The 18,019-nt window shown below is 43.5% G+C and overlaps 2 protein-coding genes across 4 annotated transcripts in view; one reads left to right on the forward strand and one right to left on the reverse strand.

The window, feature by feature from the left end:
- The first annotated feature begins 221 nt into the window (after positions 1 to 221).
- On the forward strand, positions 222 to 3,813 carry LOC139424031 (perforin-1-like). The gene is made up of 5 exons (XM_071175715.1): positions 222 to 391; positions 1,027 to 1,611; positions 1,796 to 1,934; positions 2,085 to 2,302; positions 2,470 to 3,813. Exons 2-5 carry the CDS (start codon positions 1,079 to 1,081, stop codon positions 3,347 to 3,349), a joined length of 1,770 nt encoding a protein of 589 aa, XP_071031816.1. The 5' UTR covers positions 222 to 391; positions 1,027 to 1,078; the 3' UTR covers positions 3,350 to 3,813.
- Positions 3,814 to 4,337: 524 nt separating this feature from the next.
- The window catches only part of LOC139424032 (uncharacterized), a 28,826-nt gene continuing 15,144 nt past the window's right edge, over positions 4,338 to 18,019 (reverse strand). Inside the window, exons 14-36 of one of the 3 annotated variants that reach the window (XM_071175716.1) lie at positions 17,744 to 17,788; positions 17,404 to 17,454; positions 17,128 to 17,172; positions 16,851 to 16,895; positions 16,652 to 16,702; positions 16,461 to 16,508; positions 13,810 to 13,866; positions 12,309 to 12,542; positions 12,081 to 12,185; positions 11,785 to 11,830; positions 11,478 to 11,540; positions 11,137 to 11,175; positions 10,820 to 10,870; positions 10,632 to 10,703; positions 7,674 to 7,715; positions 6,822 to 6,977; positions 6,400 to 6,459; positions 6,126 to 6,206; positions 5,894 to 5,992; positions 5,670 to 5,702; positions 5,405 to 5,455; positions 4,929 to 5,000; positions 4,338 to 4,752 (exon numbers count right to left, since the gene is read on the reverse strand). In XM_071175716.1, the coding sequence (XP_071031817.1) occupies positions 4,748 to 4,752; positions 4,929 to 5,000; positions 5,405 to 5,455; positions 5,670 to 5,702; positions 5,894 to 5,992; positions 6,126 to 6,206; positions 6,400 to 6,459; positions 6,822 to 6,977; positions 7,674 to 7,715; positions 10,632 to 10,703; positions 10,820 to 10,870; positions 11,137 to 11,175; positions 11,478 to 11,540; positions 11,785 to 11,830; positions 12,081 to 12,185; positions 12,309 to 12,542; positions 13,810 to 13,866; positions 16,461 to 16,508; positions 16,652 to 16,702; positions 16,851 to 16,895; positions 17,128 to 17,172; positions 17,404 to 17,454; positions 17,744 to 17,788 (1,551 nt within the window). In that variant the 3' untranslated portion in view covers positions 4,338 to 4,747. The remainder of the gene's footprint in view (positions 4,753 to 4,928; positions 5,001 to 5,404; positions 5,456 to 5,669; positions 5,703 to 5,893; positions 5,993 to 6,125; positions 6,207 to 6,399; positions 6,460 to 6,821; positions 6,978 to 7,673; positions 7,716 to 10,631; positions 10,704 to 10,819; positions 10,871 to 11,136; positions 11,176 to 11,477; positions 11,541 to 11,784; positions 11,831 to 12,080; positions 12,186 to 12,308; positions 12,543 to 13,809; positions 13,867 to 16,460; positions 16,509 to 16,651; positions 16,703 to 16,850; positions 16,896 to 17,127; positions 17,173 to 17,403; positions 17,455 to 17,743; positions 17,789 to 18,019) is intronic. The other 2 variants (XM_071175717.1, XM_071175718.1) reach the window with 2 other exon arrangements.

An 18,019-nucleotide genomic window follows, 5' to 3' on the forward strand; every position in this document is an offset into this window, starting at 1 on the left:
CTAGACCTAGTAGGCTATCATTATCTTCTCAACAGTTTCATTTTATCAACCCACACCACCACTTCAGAGAAATTACAAAGTAAATGGTCTGTCAGATGAAGGCATTTAACTGAAAGACCACTGTCGTATTTTTCCACTGAGCAGCACACCAGACCACCACCCCAACCCCTCCTCCGCTCAATTCTCGCTATCTGAAACCACAGAATGTTCTATTCTGTGGCAGACACTCTTTTGCGTCGTCTATACTAAGACCAACATCCCCTCAACCTTCCATTTGCTCGTCCCGGTTGAGTACGAACACACCTTTTCCTATATCAAAAAGGAACTTAATTACGGTACATTATTGCCCCAGCCTCTCACATCCATCACATAGTGGACAGACTGGTCAAAGGTGAGTTTTAATGCTGTATATTTAGTTTTTCTTCGCACCATTTTTATAGAAAGGAAACATACACAAGTAGATATGTGAATATGGACAAAAAATATTATTTTTGAGTACTAATAATTGGATTTGACTTTGATAGTAGGCTACGGTAACACATTTACTACCACAATAGATAACAAAAGAAAGAGAAATTGAACAAAATATGCACCAAAAAAACTGTACAGTCATTAAGAGAGTGGCCTTTGAAATAAATAAATAACAAGTGGGATGAAATAGAACAAGATTGAGATTATGCAAGTGTTATGCTTATACCCTATTATGTATTTCCTAGTTGAGGGTCAAGATTCATTTCCATTGAGGATTCAATTCAGGGAATGAATATGATGACGGAAGTAGAATTCAACAACAACCATTATGTAAATTGGGAATATTTTTGTAGAAGTTCCATGTAGACCAGCACCAAGTTTTCATATGTTTGTGTAAAATATGGTAAACATTGTTAGCTTATGATCTAGCCTATAGGTTACGTTTGCATGCTGACTTGTAATCAGTTATGTATGTTATATCTTGGTTATCAATAATTGTTTTACTTCGTTATAATAATTAACCTTTAATTCACAAATAACTTTTCTTTTCTTCAGCATGAAACAGTGACTTGTAGCTGCCCGTCGCAAACATCTCACCTCATCCAGAATGTCCTTATTGATAGTGTGCCTCTGGGCAGGGCTTATGTTGTCCATCCCTCGTCCCAGTTGCCAATCATGCACCATCGGCTCAGCCAATGAGTGCAAAGAGGCAGAATTTGCTCCTGGAACCAACCTAGCAGGGGAAGGCTTTGACATCACCAAAATGAAACGCAAAGGAGCCTTTGTCATTGACATGAACGTGTGGAAACGCAAAGACAAGACCTGCACCCTCTGTAAGAATCCCTATCTGGAAGGGAAACAACAGAGGCTTCCTTTGGCAGTGGTGGATTGGAGACCAAACCACCAGTGTAGTATGAAAGTGTCCAGTAAACTCCATCGCTCCAGCGAGTCTCTCGTCAGCTCCAGTGGCTCTTCTGTGGAGAATAACTGGCAGGTCAATCTAGAGTTAGAGAAGGGATCAATAAGTGGGAAGATTATGCTCGCTGGAACCAACTCCAAATTGGCTGAGTACTCCATGGAGAAAACCAAGAGTGACAAGTTCAGTTTCACAAGCCACAGTGTGTCCTGTGGGTATTACAGGTAAACATCAGGTGGCCCACACAGCATGAGCATTTTACCCATGTGTCTCTGTGAAACCTCATCTCAGTTTCCTTTGGGGATTGTAAATACTAGTGTGTTTTTGCATGTTCATTTCATTTTATGAGGGCTTGTCTGTATCCATACAACATTAACCCCCCTCTCTCTTTTCTCTCTCCACAAATAGCTATCGAGTATCTGGCCAGCCCAAGTTACACCAAGAATTCAAGACAGCAGTGAAGAATCTCCCCAAAATATATCAACAAGAAAACAAACAACGTTATTACAAGCTTATTGATAACTTTGGCACGCATTACATTACCAAGGTGAGGGAGAGAGATGGTCAACATCAATGTGGTAAATCATCAAGGCAATAGACACACAAACTACATATCAAAATTAGGGATGTTTGCCCCTAGATGTGCAGTTTACTGCAGTTTAATTACATTACTTTCTACCTCTCATCCTGTGTGTAGGTGAGCCTGGGTGGAACGGTGCAGTCTGTGACCAGTATCAAGCAGTGCCAGGCCAGCCTGCAGGGTCTCAGTGCGGAGGAGGTGAAGATGTGTCTGGATGTGGAGGCGTCTGCCAGTGTGGGTGACAGCAACAGCTTGAAGACTGAGTTCAAGCACTGTCAGGAGGATAAGTCTAAGACAGAGAGCAAGGCCAGCTTCTCCAGTGTCTTCAATGATAGGTGGGGAATTATAGTCTGCTGCTCTTTCACATATAGATTCTCCCTCACACAATTTCTTTAGTTCTGTCTCTCTCTCTCTTCACACTTCCCTAATCAATACATACTCTCCCTTGCTGAAATGTGTACTGCCCCTCACAAAAACCTTTTCCCCCTCTGACACCCTACAGGTTCACAGAGGTGAAAGGTGGCCACACCACAGAACCAGAGCTCCTCTTCTCTGCTGATAAAGATCCCGCCTCCTACAAGGAATGGCTGAACTCCCTACCACACTATCCGGACATCGTCTTCTATTCGCTGGAATCTCTCCATGAGTTGCTGCCCACCACCAACCCAGCTCGGAAGCACCTGCGCAAGGCCATCAGCGACTACATCCTGGAGAAGGCCTTGTGGAAGAACTGTTCTGAACCCTGTCAAACTGGCATCAAAAGTGACCACAGAGACTCCTGCGTCTGCAACTGCCACAACAACCCCGGGGTGAGCGCCGACTGCTGCCCCACCCGCAAGGGCCTGGCGCGGGTGGTCATCACTGTTCAGAGAGGGGCCAACCTGTGGGGAGACCACACCACTGCCACTGACGGCTACGTGAAGGTGGCTTTCGCAGGCCAGATAATCGGACGCACTAAAGTTATCTACAACAACAACAACCCCAGCTGGGCAATGAGCTATGACCTGGGAACCGTGGATCTGTCAACCAGTAAGAAGCTGAGATTTGAGGTGTGGGACGAGGACGACAAGTGGGATGACGACCTGTTAGGAGAATGTGAGAAGGAGCTGACAGCCGGGGTGAAGGAGGATCTCTGCAACCTCCAGCATGGCCAAATGTTCTACAAGTGGGAGGCGGTGTGTGCCCCCAGTCTAGGTGGCTCCGCCTGTATGGACTATGTGCCCTCCCCTATGAATCCCCACCTGGAGAAGGTTTATGTGTCTCGCCACTCCCGTCTCATTCCAAAGGACATGCTGGTGAGTATGGGAGTCTTGTTGGACGGACCCAATCTCCATGGCAACAAGAGCCTCAGTACAGGGAACAGGGAGTCTGGTCGATTTTAGAGGTATGCATGGTGATCCATGTCAAAACCCCACATATTTTTTCAGGTAGATTTCTCCAACCTAAAATAATAAAATAAATGTTTTGTTAAAATGTGTTTTGTTTTCTATACTGTATCTTTGAACTCCCGAGTGGTGCAGAGGTCTTAGGCACTGCATCTCTGTGCAAGAAGCGTCACTACAGTCCCTGGTTCAAATCACATCTGGCCATTATTGGGAGTCCCATAGGGCGGTGAACAATTGGCCCAGCATTGTCTGGGTTTGGCCGGGGTAGGCCGTCGTTGTAAATAAGAATTTGTTCTTAACTCACTTGCCTAGTTAAATAAAGGTTACATTTAAATAAAACAATTGGGAGTATTAGTTGCTTGTTTTGTACTTGTTTGTGTTAATTTACAAGGTAGCTTGCATTCAGTTTCAGATTGTGGAATGATTGGGTTACTTTATGCATAATAAAATGCTTATAGCACACACAGGGAGATCTCGTTTATGTCTCAAATGCAAAGTTCTCTGAAGTTAACAATCAGGCAATATGTACATGTTGATGCAAGATGAGCACGTGCATAGCTGTCATTTCTTTTTCTGTCAGGTGTTGTATTGTTACGTTATGTTGCATTTGGTTTCGTTTACTGTATGTGAGATATCAGTTGTTTGAAGGCACAGTTGCATTACTTGAGAGAGGAAGGGCTATGGTTTCCTGTGCACGGATGAAGTTCAGGTGACGCCATGCAAAAGACGAATGAAACAAACTGCCGTGTTGAGATAACGACAAAACGATTTCCGTTGTGGAACATGATAAAGGTCTTTGGGGATACATTGTCAGTAATAGCAATACAGTAACATAAGAAGTACTATGTCATGAACAAAAACCACTGGCATACTGAGGTATTAAGGAATAGTTTTTCATACACATGACATCTTCTGTATGTACTGTCCATCACAATGTCCCAGAGAATATCCCCCTTTATAATGACCTCAGAAGAACTCAGGTGTCGGGTTTTGGGAACAGGTCTTTAAATTTTATTTTATTTGGTGTTGATTTAAACTCATAGAGCTTCAGTCTTAAAACTCAACCCCCACATCACATGTACAGTACATTTGCCATACTGGTGCCAAGGTTAAAAGAATGAGGAGACTGACAGACATTATGTGGTTGCTTTCTGCCCTTTAGTGTGAAATGGATATGAACACAAACACACTGGCAACACAATCTCCAAAACCAGTAGAGGAAGAGAGGGGACAGACACACAACAATAGAAAAGACAAGAACCATAAACAAAAAACAGAAATACAAAACAAAAATGGAATAGTTAAATGTAACAACAGACCAAACAACAAACATCACAATGAACACATGACGGAACGGAACAAATATTCACTTCAAGAAGGACTCAGCTGATTGACTTAACCTGGACAGAGAAAGAGAGAGAGAGATAAGAAATGTTGTTAAGTGAAGCAGCTGGTTAAAGAGGACAATAAAACAAGGTAGATCATGAAGCTCTGATCTAAATGACTAGTAAGGTGACTTCATGTGCTCAGTCAGAGAGACAAGCATAAATGAGCAACAAACACTCATCCCACCCACCTTTGTACCCTCCATTTCCAAAGAATCCAGTCAGTCCACCACCACCATATTTGCTTTCCTTCCCTCCTGCTCCTGAAGGAGACACACAGTCAGAGGTTTAGGTTTAGTTAATTCAGCAGACAACAAAACAACCAAACGACAAAACAAACAAAAATGCAACGGTGTTAATGGACATCCCTGGTTAGATGTAGGAACCAGTGGAGGCTGGTGAGGGGAGGATGGTTTACAGTAATGGCTGGAATGGAGTCAATGAAATGGAATGCAACACATTTCATTCCATTCCATCCACTCCATTCTAACCAATAATCTCCCTCTCTATACGATAATTACTATAACAGCTGGAATGGATCTACTCCATTCCAGCCATTACTATGAGCCGTTCTCCCCTCACCAGCCTCCACTGATAGGAACTAATATGGTTATTCTGACAGAAGAGAGCAGGACTTTCAGTCAGGGAATGTGACTTTATAACTCACCGTTACTGTAGGGGGCACTCTGACCTGCACCCAGCTGTCCTTGACCATAGCCTAAGCAGTGACAAGATGAGTCGTAACAATATTTACCACAAACAGGACACACAGACACAAGGGACATTTACAAGACACGCACAGAACACTCACAACAGACTAACACTGAAAAATGTGTGCTCTTCCTCACCCACATGCATTCACACCTTAAGCAGTTACCACACACATAATTTCCTGAGGCAAGTGTAGGGGATGTGGTTGTGAGTTTAATCACCTGCTGGCTGTGCTCCAAAGCCCCCCCCGTTTCCTGAAACGACAAGAGACAAGTACCCACATTTAAATAGGAGGAACAACAACAAACACATTCAGGCATACTACAGTAAACACACAACATCATATATAGCACATGAGCAGATGGACGTGCAGACACACAAACGCATATGTATAGCGACAGACGACACATATAGGACAAACGGACATGTACATAAAGACATATACCATTTTTGCAAGGTGGTTTCCCACCACCAGTCGCAGGTCCATAAGGCTGTGCACCCTGTTGTGCACCCTGTTGTGCACCCTGTGGCAATCCACCGTTGCCTTTAGAGAGATAGTCAGAGACAGCAGAAGCAAGACAGGTTTAGAAAGAAATGACCACACAAACAAGCACATTGTACACACACAATCTCTGTCTCTCTTTCTCTCTCTCACACACACACACTACCAGTCTCACCATATTTGCCAGAGGATTTGCCTCCATCACCACCACCAAGGCCCAGTTGCTGAGCACCATAAGGGAAGCTTCCATCACCTGCTGGGAGAGTTTATTACAACAAGTGTATTTAATTGTGTCTAATACTGTTATAACAAGACCTCACATAATCATTCACAACCACACACGCAAACAGTTTTTATTCTTCCTCACACATCCACACTGTATAAGCAGGGTCACAAGTCACAGCAAGTAATTGTAATACAAAAGATTCCTTGGGTCACAATGCTCTTACCATCCAGTCCAGCAGTATTGACTGGGGCTCCATTGTAAGGAAGCTGACTGACTCCTCCCCCTGTGGAACACCACAAGGGTCGCTTATAGAGTCTCATCATCTCTCCTCCCACCCCACAGACCCCATCAATGCATGGAAAACATATGACTCATTTATGGCATCAACTGTATGCAAATGTGTAAAATGACAATGATTACTGGCTTTCCTGTGACAGTGACCTTTGAGTCACTCTGTTGCTGCTTCAGTGTTCATCACTGACTTGCTTTTTTCTTTGTCTAATCCTTCTCTTCATCTCTCTACTTTTCACCCTTTCTCTACCTCTTTATTTTTCCTGACCACTCTGTTTTTTCAGTCTTTTTTCTGCCTCTATTTTCTCTTGTTCTTCCTTTGTTCACCCTCCCCTCTCTTTAGAGTGTATTTACCCAGGCCAGTATCATGCCCCAGTCCTATAGGCTGAGCAAACCCGTAGGGCTCTGGGCCGTACCCGCCCAACTTCCCACCATCAGGCCACAGCCCAGCAGGTACCACAGGCTGGCCCCCATAAGGCAGAGCACCACCAGGACCAGAGCCAGCACCCCCTACAGACACACACAGGGTACTGCATGAAGGAGGAGGCATGCGAGTTAAACAAACATGGATTACACAGAGCTGATCAGAGTGAGCATAGAGTGTGTCAGATGAGAAGTGAAACACAGAATGTGTGTATGATTGTGTGAAGGTAATCATCAAATGGAGAGACTTCAATTTGTTTCGCTATGTGTCCTTTAGAATGAAGATATATGTAGATGTCATCATCCAGATGATGTCATGAATGATGTGCTGAACATGCATATTTTGATGAGCTGGCATTCCCCCAACAGATATTTTTCAAGCATAACTGTCTGGTTAAAGGGGTCATCCATTTGGTGCACGTTTATGGATTATCACATGATTATGGATTATCACAGGATTATGGATTATCACAGGATTATGGATTATCACATGATTATGGATTATTACATGATTATGGATGAATTGATCAGGTATGTTTCAGATGGTCATTCCCAATGGTAATTCGGAGTGTTTAGAGTAAGTGATTAGGTATTACACCGTGACATGTCCAGGGAGCGTTTTGGAGTGTGATGTTATTAGTGACATAAATTAGGGTGAAAGTTATTCTCCTTCCATGTGTACATCCTGCTTGTTGATGCCCTCTATCTTTTCAAGACAGGACATCTTAGGGAAAACATCCACTTCTTGACCCCTCTTCTTCCATCTCAGGGTGACTTCCTCACCATATTTCTCCTGTCCCTGTGGATATCCTCTTGCGCCAAGACCTAGAATAGCAGAGGCATAAAACAAACAATGAACCCCTGGGCGGTTAACTCTGTGGTTAGATAGAGGTCCCCTAAAGTGATGAAGACAACTAGGAGATATTGACAAGACATGGTTGGCAGAACATTGGCATGGTCCAGAGTTATTTCCAAATGGGAGACATTTGCTACACAGAGCGTCCACACTGTTACATTACACCTAGCATCCACACTGTTACATTACACCTAGCATCCACACTGTTACATTACACCTAGCGTCCACACTGTTACATTACACCTAGCATCCACACTGTTACATTACACCTGGCATCCACACTGTTACATTACACCTGGCGTCCACACTGTTACATTACACCTGGCATCCACACTGTTACATTACACCTAGCGTACACACTGTTACATTACACCTGGCATCCACACTGTTACATTACACCTAGCATCCACACTGTTACATTACACCTGGCATCCACACTGTTACATTACACCTAGCATCCACACTGTTACATTACACCTAGCGTCCACACTGTTACATTACACCTGGCATCCACACTGTTACATTACACCTAGCGTACACACTGTTACATTACACCTGGCATCCACACTGTTACATTACACCTAGCATCCACACTGTTACATTACACCTAGCGTCCACACTGTTACATTACACCTAGTATCCACACTGTTACGTTACACCTAGCGTCCACACTGTTACATTACACCTAGCATCCACACTGTTACATTACACCTAGCGTCCACACTGTTACATTACACCTAGCATCCACACTGTTACATTACAACTAGCGTACACACTGTTACATTACACCTGGCGTCCACACTGTTACATTACACCTGGCGTCCACACTGTTACATTACACCTGGCATCCACACTGTTATATTACACCTAGCATCCACACTGTTACATTACACCTAGCGTCCACACTGTTACATGACACACGACATGTTATATGATTATAACATCTTACCTCTCACAATGCAGACTTTGAACAATTGTTATTTGTTTTGAGTAGGCCTAAGTAAGATCCTAAATTAGGATGTTATAACTACTTATGAGTTGTTATGACAGCTTATGCAAGTTTTATAATGCACTATAATGCCTTATTTGTATATATACCTCATAGAAAGTGTTACTGACCTTCCTCATCTTACTGAGAGCGAGTCAAGTTCCCATAGAGTAGAGTAGTTACCAGATTGAGTTATTATTTATGCTGCTGGTGATTCCCTGATCCACCTCTACGCAGACGACACCATGCTGTATACATCTGGCCCTTCTTTGGACACCGTGCTAACAAACCTCCAGATGAGCTTCAATGCCAGACAACTCTCCTTCCGTGGCCTCCAACTGCTCTTAAATGCAAGCAAAACTAAATGCATGCTCTTCAACCGATCGCTGCCCGCACCCGCTCACCCGTCTAGCATCACTACTCTGGACGGTTCTGATTTAGAATATGTGGACAACTACAAATACCTAGGTGTTTGGTTAGACTGTAAACTCTCCTTCCAGACTCACATTAAGCATCTCCAATCCAAAATTAAATCTAGAATCGTCTTCCTATTTCGCAACAAGGCATCCTTCACTCATGCTGCCAAACATACCTACGTAAAACCAACTATACTACCAATCCTTGACTTCAGCGAAGTCATTTACAAAATAGCCTCCAACACTCTACTCAGCAAACTGGATGTAGTCTATCTGTTTTGTCACCAAAGACTACTACCCACAACTGCGACCTGTATGCTCTCGTTGGCTGGCCCTCGCTTCATATTGGTCGCCAAACTGGCTCCAGGTCATCTATAAGTCTTTGCTAGGTAAAGCCCGCCTTATCTCAGCTCACTGGTCACCATAGCAGCACCCACCCATAGCATGCGCTCCAGCAGGTATATTTCACTGGTCACCCCGAAAGCCAAATCCTATTTCCAGTTCTCTGCTGCCAATGACTTGAATGAATTGCAAAAATCACTGAAGCTGGAGACTTATATCTCCCTCACTAACTTTAAGCATCAGCTGTCAGAGCAGCTTACCGATCTGTCCGATCTGTCTGTAAATAGCCCATCCAACTACCTCATCCCCATATTGTTCTCTTTTCTTTTGCTCCTTTGCACCCCGGTATATCTACTTGCACATCTACCACTCCAGTGTTTAATTGCTAAATTGTAATTATTTTCGCCACTATGGCCTATTTATTGCCTGACCTTACTACATTTGCACACACTGTATATAGACTTTTCTATTGTGTTATTTTTTATTTAATTTTTAGAATTTTACTCCTTTTTCTCCCCAATTTCGTGGTATCCAATTGTTGTAGTAGCTACTATCTTGTCTCATCGCTACAACTCCCGCACGGACTCGGGAGAGACGAAGGTTGAAAGTCATGCGTCTTCCGATACACAACCCAACCAGCCGCACTGCTTCTTAACACAGCGCGCATCCAACCCGGAAGCCAGCCGCACCAATGTGTCGGAGGCTACACCGTGCACAACCTTGGTTAGCGCGCACTGCGCCCGGCCCGCCACAGGAGTCGCTGGTGCGCGATGAGACAAGGACATCCCTACCGACCAAGCCCTCCCTAACCCGGACGACGCTAGGCCAATTGTGCGTCGCCCCACGGACCTCCCGGTCGCGGACGGTTACGACAGAGCCTGGGCGCGAACCCAGGGACTCTGATGGCACAGCTGGCGCTGCAGTACAGCGCCCTTAACCACTGCGCCACCCGGGAGGCCTCTATTGTGTTATTGACTGTACGTTTGTTTATCCCATGTGTTGTTTGTGTCGCACTGCTTTGCTTTATCTTGGCCAGCTCACAGTTGTAAATGAGAACTTGTTCTCAACTGGCCACCTGGTTATATAAAGGTGAAAAAAAAAAAAAAAGAATGAGTTGTTACTGGTTTATGAATGGTTACCTCCTGCTCCCTTCCCTGCCTTGCCTCCCAGCCCAGCAGCACCATCCGCTAACACTGTTGGGTACCCATTCCCTGAAACATAATTATAATCATCAATCAATTATAATTATGTCTGTATGTGAGCGGGTCAGTTAGTTGGTCAGCCACCCACAGATGTTAGTTGGTTGGCTATAGTTGATGAGACCTACCGGGTCCATAACCATTGCCTCCAGTACTAGCACCGTAGCCATTGCCATAGCCTGTGGAGAAGAGGGGGCATGTTAAAAACCTTGACAAGAAAGCAGACATTTAGTCTCAAACAAAGTTCCCAAACAACACTGCATGCAGCTTTCCAGCTCCTCTAGCTTTAGCGTGGGCTTGTTAAATGTTGTGGCAGAAGTTTTCCCCAACAGTACTTCCTGTACAGGGGATAGAAAGGTTAACAGATAAGGACAGGTGCATGTCATGTACAGACAGACAGACAGACAGACAGACAGACAGACAGACAGAGACACATGCCGAATACCTGCAGGCACTGCATTGGCCCCACCAGCTGGGCCTCCACCTGCATGAGAACAAAAGAAGTCGAGGTCACTTCCTGGTGGTACAGACCCTGAGGATCTGTCTTCTTTCATTTAAGATCTCTTCTCAGTGACAACTTTGGTGCAGTTGTCTTCCGTCTCTAGAGAGGCAGCTATGTTTCACACTGCTACTGTAATCCTCAGTCATTCCCAACATATCTATTGAATGTCGTATTTCATCGTCAATGCTCTATACTCCAGTTTACAGTGTCCTCAAACTGCAGTTATATTTTAAGGAATTTGACCTTAATAAAGGAATTTGACAAGGGGAAGCATGCTGACTCACCATTCCCATAGCCGTTGCCCGCTCCAGCCCCGGGGTATGCTCCTCCCATTTGATCACCATAACCTGTGATGACAACCAAAAAACATTAGAGCACAGCACATCATTCTTAGAGAGAGTACTGTGGGATATTTCATAAAGAGAAAAGAGGAGATTGGCACCTGAGATCAAAAATCGAGTAAAGAAGATGGCAAATGGAAATGAGAGAGAAAATGAAAGGTGGGAGAGATAATAAGAGATTAAGAGAACCAGAGAAAGATCGAAAATTAGAACTAGAGAGTGCAAAAGTGTGATAATTAATAGGCCTTACCTGCTGATTTGCCTGCTCCACCCTGGGGGTATCCTCCTGCTCCCCCCTGGGGATATCCTCCCTGTCCCAGATTAGCACCTGAGAGAGAGAGAGAGAGAGAGAGAGAGAGAGAGAGAGAGAGAGAGAGAGAGAGAGAGAGCAAGAGTGAGGAAGAGGGAAATGAGAGAGAAAGAGAAAAAATAGAATAGAAAGAGAGAGAGAGAGTGAGAAGAAAGAAAGAGAGAAATAAAGAGAAAAGCATGGCAACAAAGTAAAAGACTCACCACCGCCAGCTTTGCCTGGTTTTCCTGCTCCACCCTGGGGGTATCCTCCTGCTCCACCCTGGGGGTATCCTCCTGCTCCACCCTGGGGGTATCCTCCTGCTCCACCCTGGGGGTATCCTCCCTGTCCCAGATTAGCACCTGAGAGAGAGAGAGAGAGAGAGAGAGAGAGAGAGAGAGAGAGAGAGAGAGGGCAAATTAGAGTGAAAGAGAGAAAATAGAATAGAAAGAGAGAGAGAGAGTGAGAAGAAGTAAAAGACTCACCACCGCCAGCTTTGCCTGGTTTTCCTGCTCCACCCTGGGGGTATCCTCCTGCTCCACCCTGGGGGTATCCCCCTGCTCCACCCTGGGGGTATCCACCTGCTCCACCCTGGGGGTATCCTCCTGCTCCACCCTGGGGGTATCCTCCTGCTCCACCCTGGGGGTATCCTCCTGCTCCACCCTGGGGGTATCCTCCTGCTCCACCCTGGGGGTATCCTCCCTGTCCCAGACTGTCACCTGAGATATAGAGCAAGAGCGAGAAAGAGGGAAAAATGGATTTAGATAGAAAAAATTGAAAGACAAAGATATATAAAGAGAGAGAAATAGAAAGACAAAGATAAATAAAGAGACAGAAATAGAAAGACAAAGATAAATAAAGAGACAGAAATAGAAAGACAAAGATAAATAGAGAGACAGAAATAGAAAGACAAAGATAAATAAAGAGACAGAAATAGAAAGACAAAGATAAATAAAGAGACAGAAATAGAAAGACAAAGATATATAAAGAGACAGAAATAGAAAGACAAAGATAAATAGAGACAGAAATAGAAAGACAAAGATAAATAAAGAGACAGAAATAGAAAGACAAAGATATATAAAGAGAGACAGAAATAGAAAGACAAAGATAAATAAAGAGACAGAAATAGAAAGACAAAGATAAATAAAGAGACAGAAATAGAAAGACAAAGATATATAAAGAGAGACAGAAATAGAAAGACAAAGATAAATAAAGAGACAGAAATAGAAAGACAAAGATAAATAAAGAGACAGAAATAGAAAGACAAAGATATATAAAGAGAGACAGAAATAGAAAGACAAAGATAAATAAAGAGACAGAAATAGAAAGACAAAGATATATAAAGAGAGACAGAAATAGAAAGACAAAGATATATAAAGAGACAGAAATAGAAAGACAAAGATAAATAAAGAGACAGAAATAGAAAGACAAAGATATATAAAGAGACAGAAATAGAAAGACAAAGATAAATAAAGAGACAGAAATAGAAAGACAAAGATAAATAAAGAGACAGAAATAGAACGACAAAGATAAATAAAGAGACACAGAAATAGAACGACAAAGATAAATAAAGAGACAGAAATAGAACGACAAAGATAAATAAAGAGAGACAGAAATAGAAAGACAAAGATAAATAGAGACAGAAATAGAACGACAAAGATAAATAAAGAGAGACAGAAATAGAAAGACAAAGATAAATGAAGAGAGACAGAAATAGAAAGACAAAGCGAAAAGCTTTGCCTGCTCCATTCTGGGGGTATCCTCCTTGTCCAAGACCGGTTGCATTACTCAAGCGATCATCTACTTTTAAATGAATTTCAATTACATCACCTAACATGCATTAGAATGTACTGTGAAGAGATAACATGGAACCTGTGGCAGGTTTGGTTTCCAATGATTTTCTTTATGCCACAGAATAGTGAGCCATCCATTGAAAGGAGAGAAGATGTTGGTTAGGTTTCTGTCTGTCGGTGTCAGTTCCATTACCTGCTCCATAGCCGTTGTTTCCTGCCCCAGGGTAACTGCCTGCTCCGGCACCGTAGCCTGTGGAATAAGTCAACAAAGCTCAGCACAAAACCCTGTGATTGAATTGAGACTGAGCGACACGATCCCTAAACTCATCGCATTGTGATTGACCCTGTTACCTGTGGAGGAAAACATACAGCGAGCACTCATCACATAATGCTGCTATTGGCTCCAAGCCTGCAGAGCACAACATCCATGCACATTACATATCACAGTGATTAGGCCGTAGCTTGTGACACTCAACATCCATGCACATTACATATCACTGTGATTAGGCCGTAGCTTGTGACACTCAACATCCATGCACATTACATATCACTGTGATTAGGCCGTAGCCTGTGACACTCAACATCCATGCACATTACATGTCACTGTGATTAGGCCGTAGCTTGTGACACTCAACATCCATGCTTACGACATAACTGTGACCAATCAGAAAGATATGTTTACACAAATCCAAGCCACAGTGAAAATAAGACAAACCGGCAACTCAGGTCAAATTTCAAGTCAACCATCCCTAAAGCAATTCATCAAAAGCTTCCAGTGTGCTTCTAGAACACAAACATAGAGCTAACAAGACAGGTGCATCATTCATAGAGGGTGTTATCATATACAGTGCCTTCGGAAAGTATTTAGACCCTTTGACCTTTCCCACATTTTGTTACCTCACAGACTTATTCTAAACTTGATTAAATAGTTTTTTCCCCTCCTCAATCTACACACAATACCGCACAATGACAAAGCAAAAACAGGTTTTTAGACATTTTTGCTAATTTATAAAAAATAAAAACGTAAATATCACATTTACATAAGTATTCAGACCCTTTACTCTACTTTGTTAAAGCACCTTTGGCAGCGATTACAGCCTCGAGTCTTCTTGGGTATGATGCTATAAGCTTGGCACACCTGTATTTGGGGAGTTTCTCCCATTCTTCCCTGCAGATCTTCTCCAGCTCTGTCAGGTCGGATGGGGAGCATCGCCGCACAACTATTTTCAGGTCTCTCCTGAGATGTTCGATCGTATTCACATCCAGGCTCTGGCTGGGCCGCTCAAGGACATTATGAGACTTGTCCCAAAGCCACTCCTATGTTGTCTTGGTTGTGTGCTTAGGGCCATTATCCTGTTGGAGGGCCGTTATCCTGTTGGAAGGTGAACATTTGCCCCAGTCTGAGGTCCTGAGCACTCTGGAGCAGGTTTTCATCAAGGATCTCTCTGACTTTGCTCTGTTCATCTTGCCTCGATCCTGACTAGCCTCCCAGTCACTGCTGCTGAAAAACATCCCTACAGCATGATGCTGCCACCACCATGCGCCACTGTAGGGATGTTACCAGGTTTCCTCCAGACGTGAAGCTTGGCATTCAGGCCAAAGAGTTCAATCTTGGTTTCATCAGACCAGAGAATCTTGTTTCTCATGGTCTGGGTGTCCTTTAGGTGCCTATTGGCAAGCTCAAGTGGGCTGTCATGTGCCTTTTACTGAGGCGTGGCTTCGGTCTGGCCACTCTACTATAAAAGCCTGATTGGTGGAGTGCTGCAGAGATGGTTGTCCTTCTGGAAGGTTCTCCCATCTCCACAGGGGAACTCTGGAGCTCTGCCAGAGTGAGCATCAGGTTCCTAGTCACCTCCCTGACCAAGGCCCTTCTCCCCTGATTGCTCAGTTTGGTAGAGCGGGCAGCTCAAGGAAGTGTCAAGGTTGTTCCAAACTTCTTACATTTAAGAATGATGGCAGCCACTGTGTTCTTGGGGACCTTCAATGCTGCAGACATGTTTTGGTACCCTTCCCCAGATCTGTGTCTAAAAACCTGTTTTCGGTTTGTCATTATTGGGTATTGTGTGTAGATTGATGAGGATTTTTTATTTATTTAATCCATTTTAGAATAAGGCTGTAATGTAACAAAATGAGGAAAAAGTCAAGGGGTCTGAATACTTTCCGAAGGCACTTGAGCCATTGACACAAACTGATCGCTACAAACTGCAGTTAATGGCACATGCAGGTGGATATAACACACAGACAGCTAGATTGTATGGGGTTAGCAGTTTTGGTTGCTTTAGAACCCTGTCCATTGGGATCTCCCACTCCTTGACCATATCCTAGAGACCACAACAAATGTTACTCAACAGTGCTACCTACACAATATTACAGCCACAACGGAAAATAGAAAAAAAGGACAGACACAGAGTTTTACCATTGCCTTTGGGTCCCTGATCACTGGGAACTCCAGCTCCTGGACCATATCGTGGAGACCACTAAACAAGTTAGCTCTGTAGCTTATAATATATAATGTCCCTCTGTTATAGCGCTTGCAACACTAAGAGTTGTGAGTTTGATTCCCACTGGGGCCACCCATTTATAAAATGTATGCATGCATGACTAGAAGTCTCTTTGCTTAACAGTGTCTGCTAAATGGCATATACTGTATTATTATATATTACATGTCCGGCTCGAAGGACCATGAAAAACACCACCACACAGAGAGTGGTTTAAAATAAGAAACATATCACCCTGTCTCCTCCTACTGTGTTATTGTCCTTACAGGGGTCCCACTTTATTTTGTAGGTTATGATAATGTGTGCCATCTAGTTATTTAAACTCAGAGATTTAAACTGGCATTACCATTGCTTTTAGCCCCACCATTGGGAACTTCAGCTCCTGGACCATGTCCTGAAGACCACAAAAACTGTTATTCAACACTGCTTATAGAAAATCAAAACCACTTGCATAAACACAACACATGTTGTCTGACATAGACAGATAAGATGCACAAAGACTGACAGAGACACACTGACAGGGTATCAGAGGTTTACCATTGCCTTTGGCTCCCTGATCACTGGGAACACCAGCTCCTGCACCATATCCTGAAGACCACAACAACTATTATTGAACACTAGTTACTCAACACAAGTTAGCTGTGTAGATCTGATCATCAGAGGTTATGTAGCTAAACATAGGAGAGTGTCAGATGAATAGAGATTGAGAGACTGTAACACTCTGAAAGAGGTTTACCATTGCTTTTACCAGCATTGGGAACTCCAGCTCCTGGACCATATCCTGGAGACCACAACAACGGTTACTCAACACTGCTTATAGACAATTGATAAAAACCACTTGCACAACACATTTTACCCTTGATCCTAGTATTTCATCACATAGCTTATAGCCGTGCACAAATATCTAGCAAACACTAGCTGGATGTGTTCAGGCGCTTATCACCAATACTCTTCTAAAGATAGAGTACCATACAGCATGCAACACAGACAGGCAGGGTATCAGAGGTTTATACCATTGCTTTTAGCGCCGTAAGGTGCTCCAGCTCCTGGACCATATCCTGGAACCACAACAACTCTTACTCAACACTGTTCTACAATTGACCAGACCAGCATCCATGGATCGGTCAAATTCTACAAAATGCTCAATGAACTGGCAACAGGCATGCAAAAATATGTTACAAACTGTAACATTATCACACAGCATGTAGCATCCTGCTCGACCTCAACTTTGACATGGACGACAAACATTGAAGACAGACGTAGACACAGACAGGGTAGCAGATGTTTACCATTGGGTTTAGCACCCTGACCATTGGGAACTCCTGCTCCTGCACCATATCCTGAAGACCACAACAACTGTTACTCAATACATGTTACTCAACATAAGTTCTCTGTAGATCTTATCATCTGAGATTCAGTACCTTATTTATAATAAGAGATGCTATAGCATTTCACTGTAATAACATGTTTATTTGGCCTGATGGAATGGTTCAGAGTACTTAAATGTCTGGCTCGAAGGACCAGGAAAAAGAGTGTCACCCAGTGATTGGTGGACTAAGAGAAAGGTGCCAGTTTACCTCTAAAGTGACAGAGAAATAGAGACTGATGAAGACTCAGAAAGAGGTTTACCATTTCCTTTACCACCATTGGGTGCTCCAACTCCTGGGCCATATCCTGGAGACCACAACAACTGTTACGCAACACTGTCAACACTGACTTATTGTGAATAATCACTTGCATGAGCACAAAACATGCTGCCCTGGGACCTTTCCCCTCTGGCCATGCACAAATATATGAATCCTTCTCAACGCTCAGGAGTCACATCGCACCAACTTTTGTAGTACTTATCATGCAACATACAGTCAAAGAAGCTCCACTTTGATACAGAGAGACAGAGTGTGACAC

The sequence above is a fragment of the Oncorhynchus clarkii genome, chromosome 13 (genome assembly GCF_045791955.1).
Source record: "Oncorhynchus clarkii lewisi isolate Uvic-CL-2024 chromosome 13, UVic_Ocla_1.0, whole genome shotgun sequence".
NCBI lineage: Eukaryota > Metazoa > Chordata > Actinopteri > Salmoniformes > Salmonidae > Oncorhynchus > Oncorhynchus clarkii.

What these genes read in the sequence shown, in the direction of transcription:
- LOC139424031 (XM_071175715.1), top strand. Translation starts at nt 1,079, where the DNA reads ATGTCCTTATTGATAGTGTGCCTCTGGGCAGGGCTTATGTTGTCCATC. An exon ending in GTGTCCTGTGGGTATTACAG is followed by an intron (nt 1,612 to 1,795) that starts GTAAACATCAGG and finishes CTCCACAAATAG; the next exon opens with CTATCGAGTATCTGGCCAGC. An exon ending in TCCAGTGTCTTCAATGATAG is followed by an intron (nt 2,303 to 2,469) that starts GTGGGGAATTAT and finishes GACACCCTACAG; the next exon opens with GTTCACAGAGGTGAAAGGTG.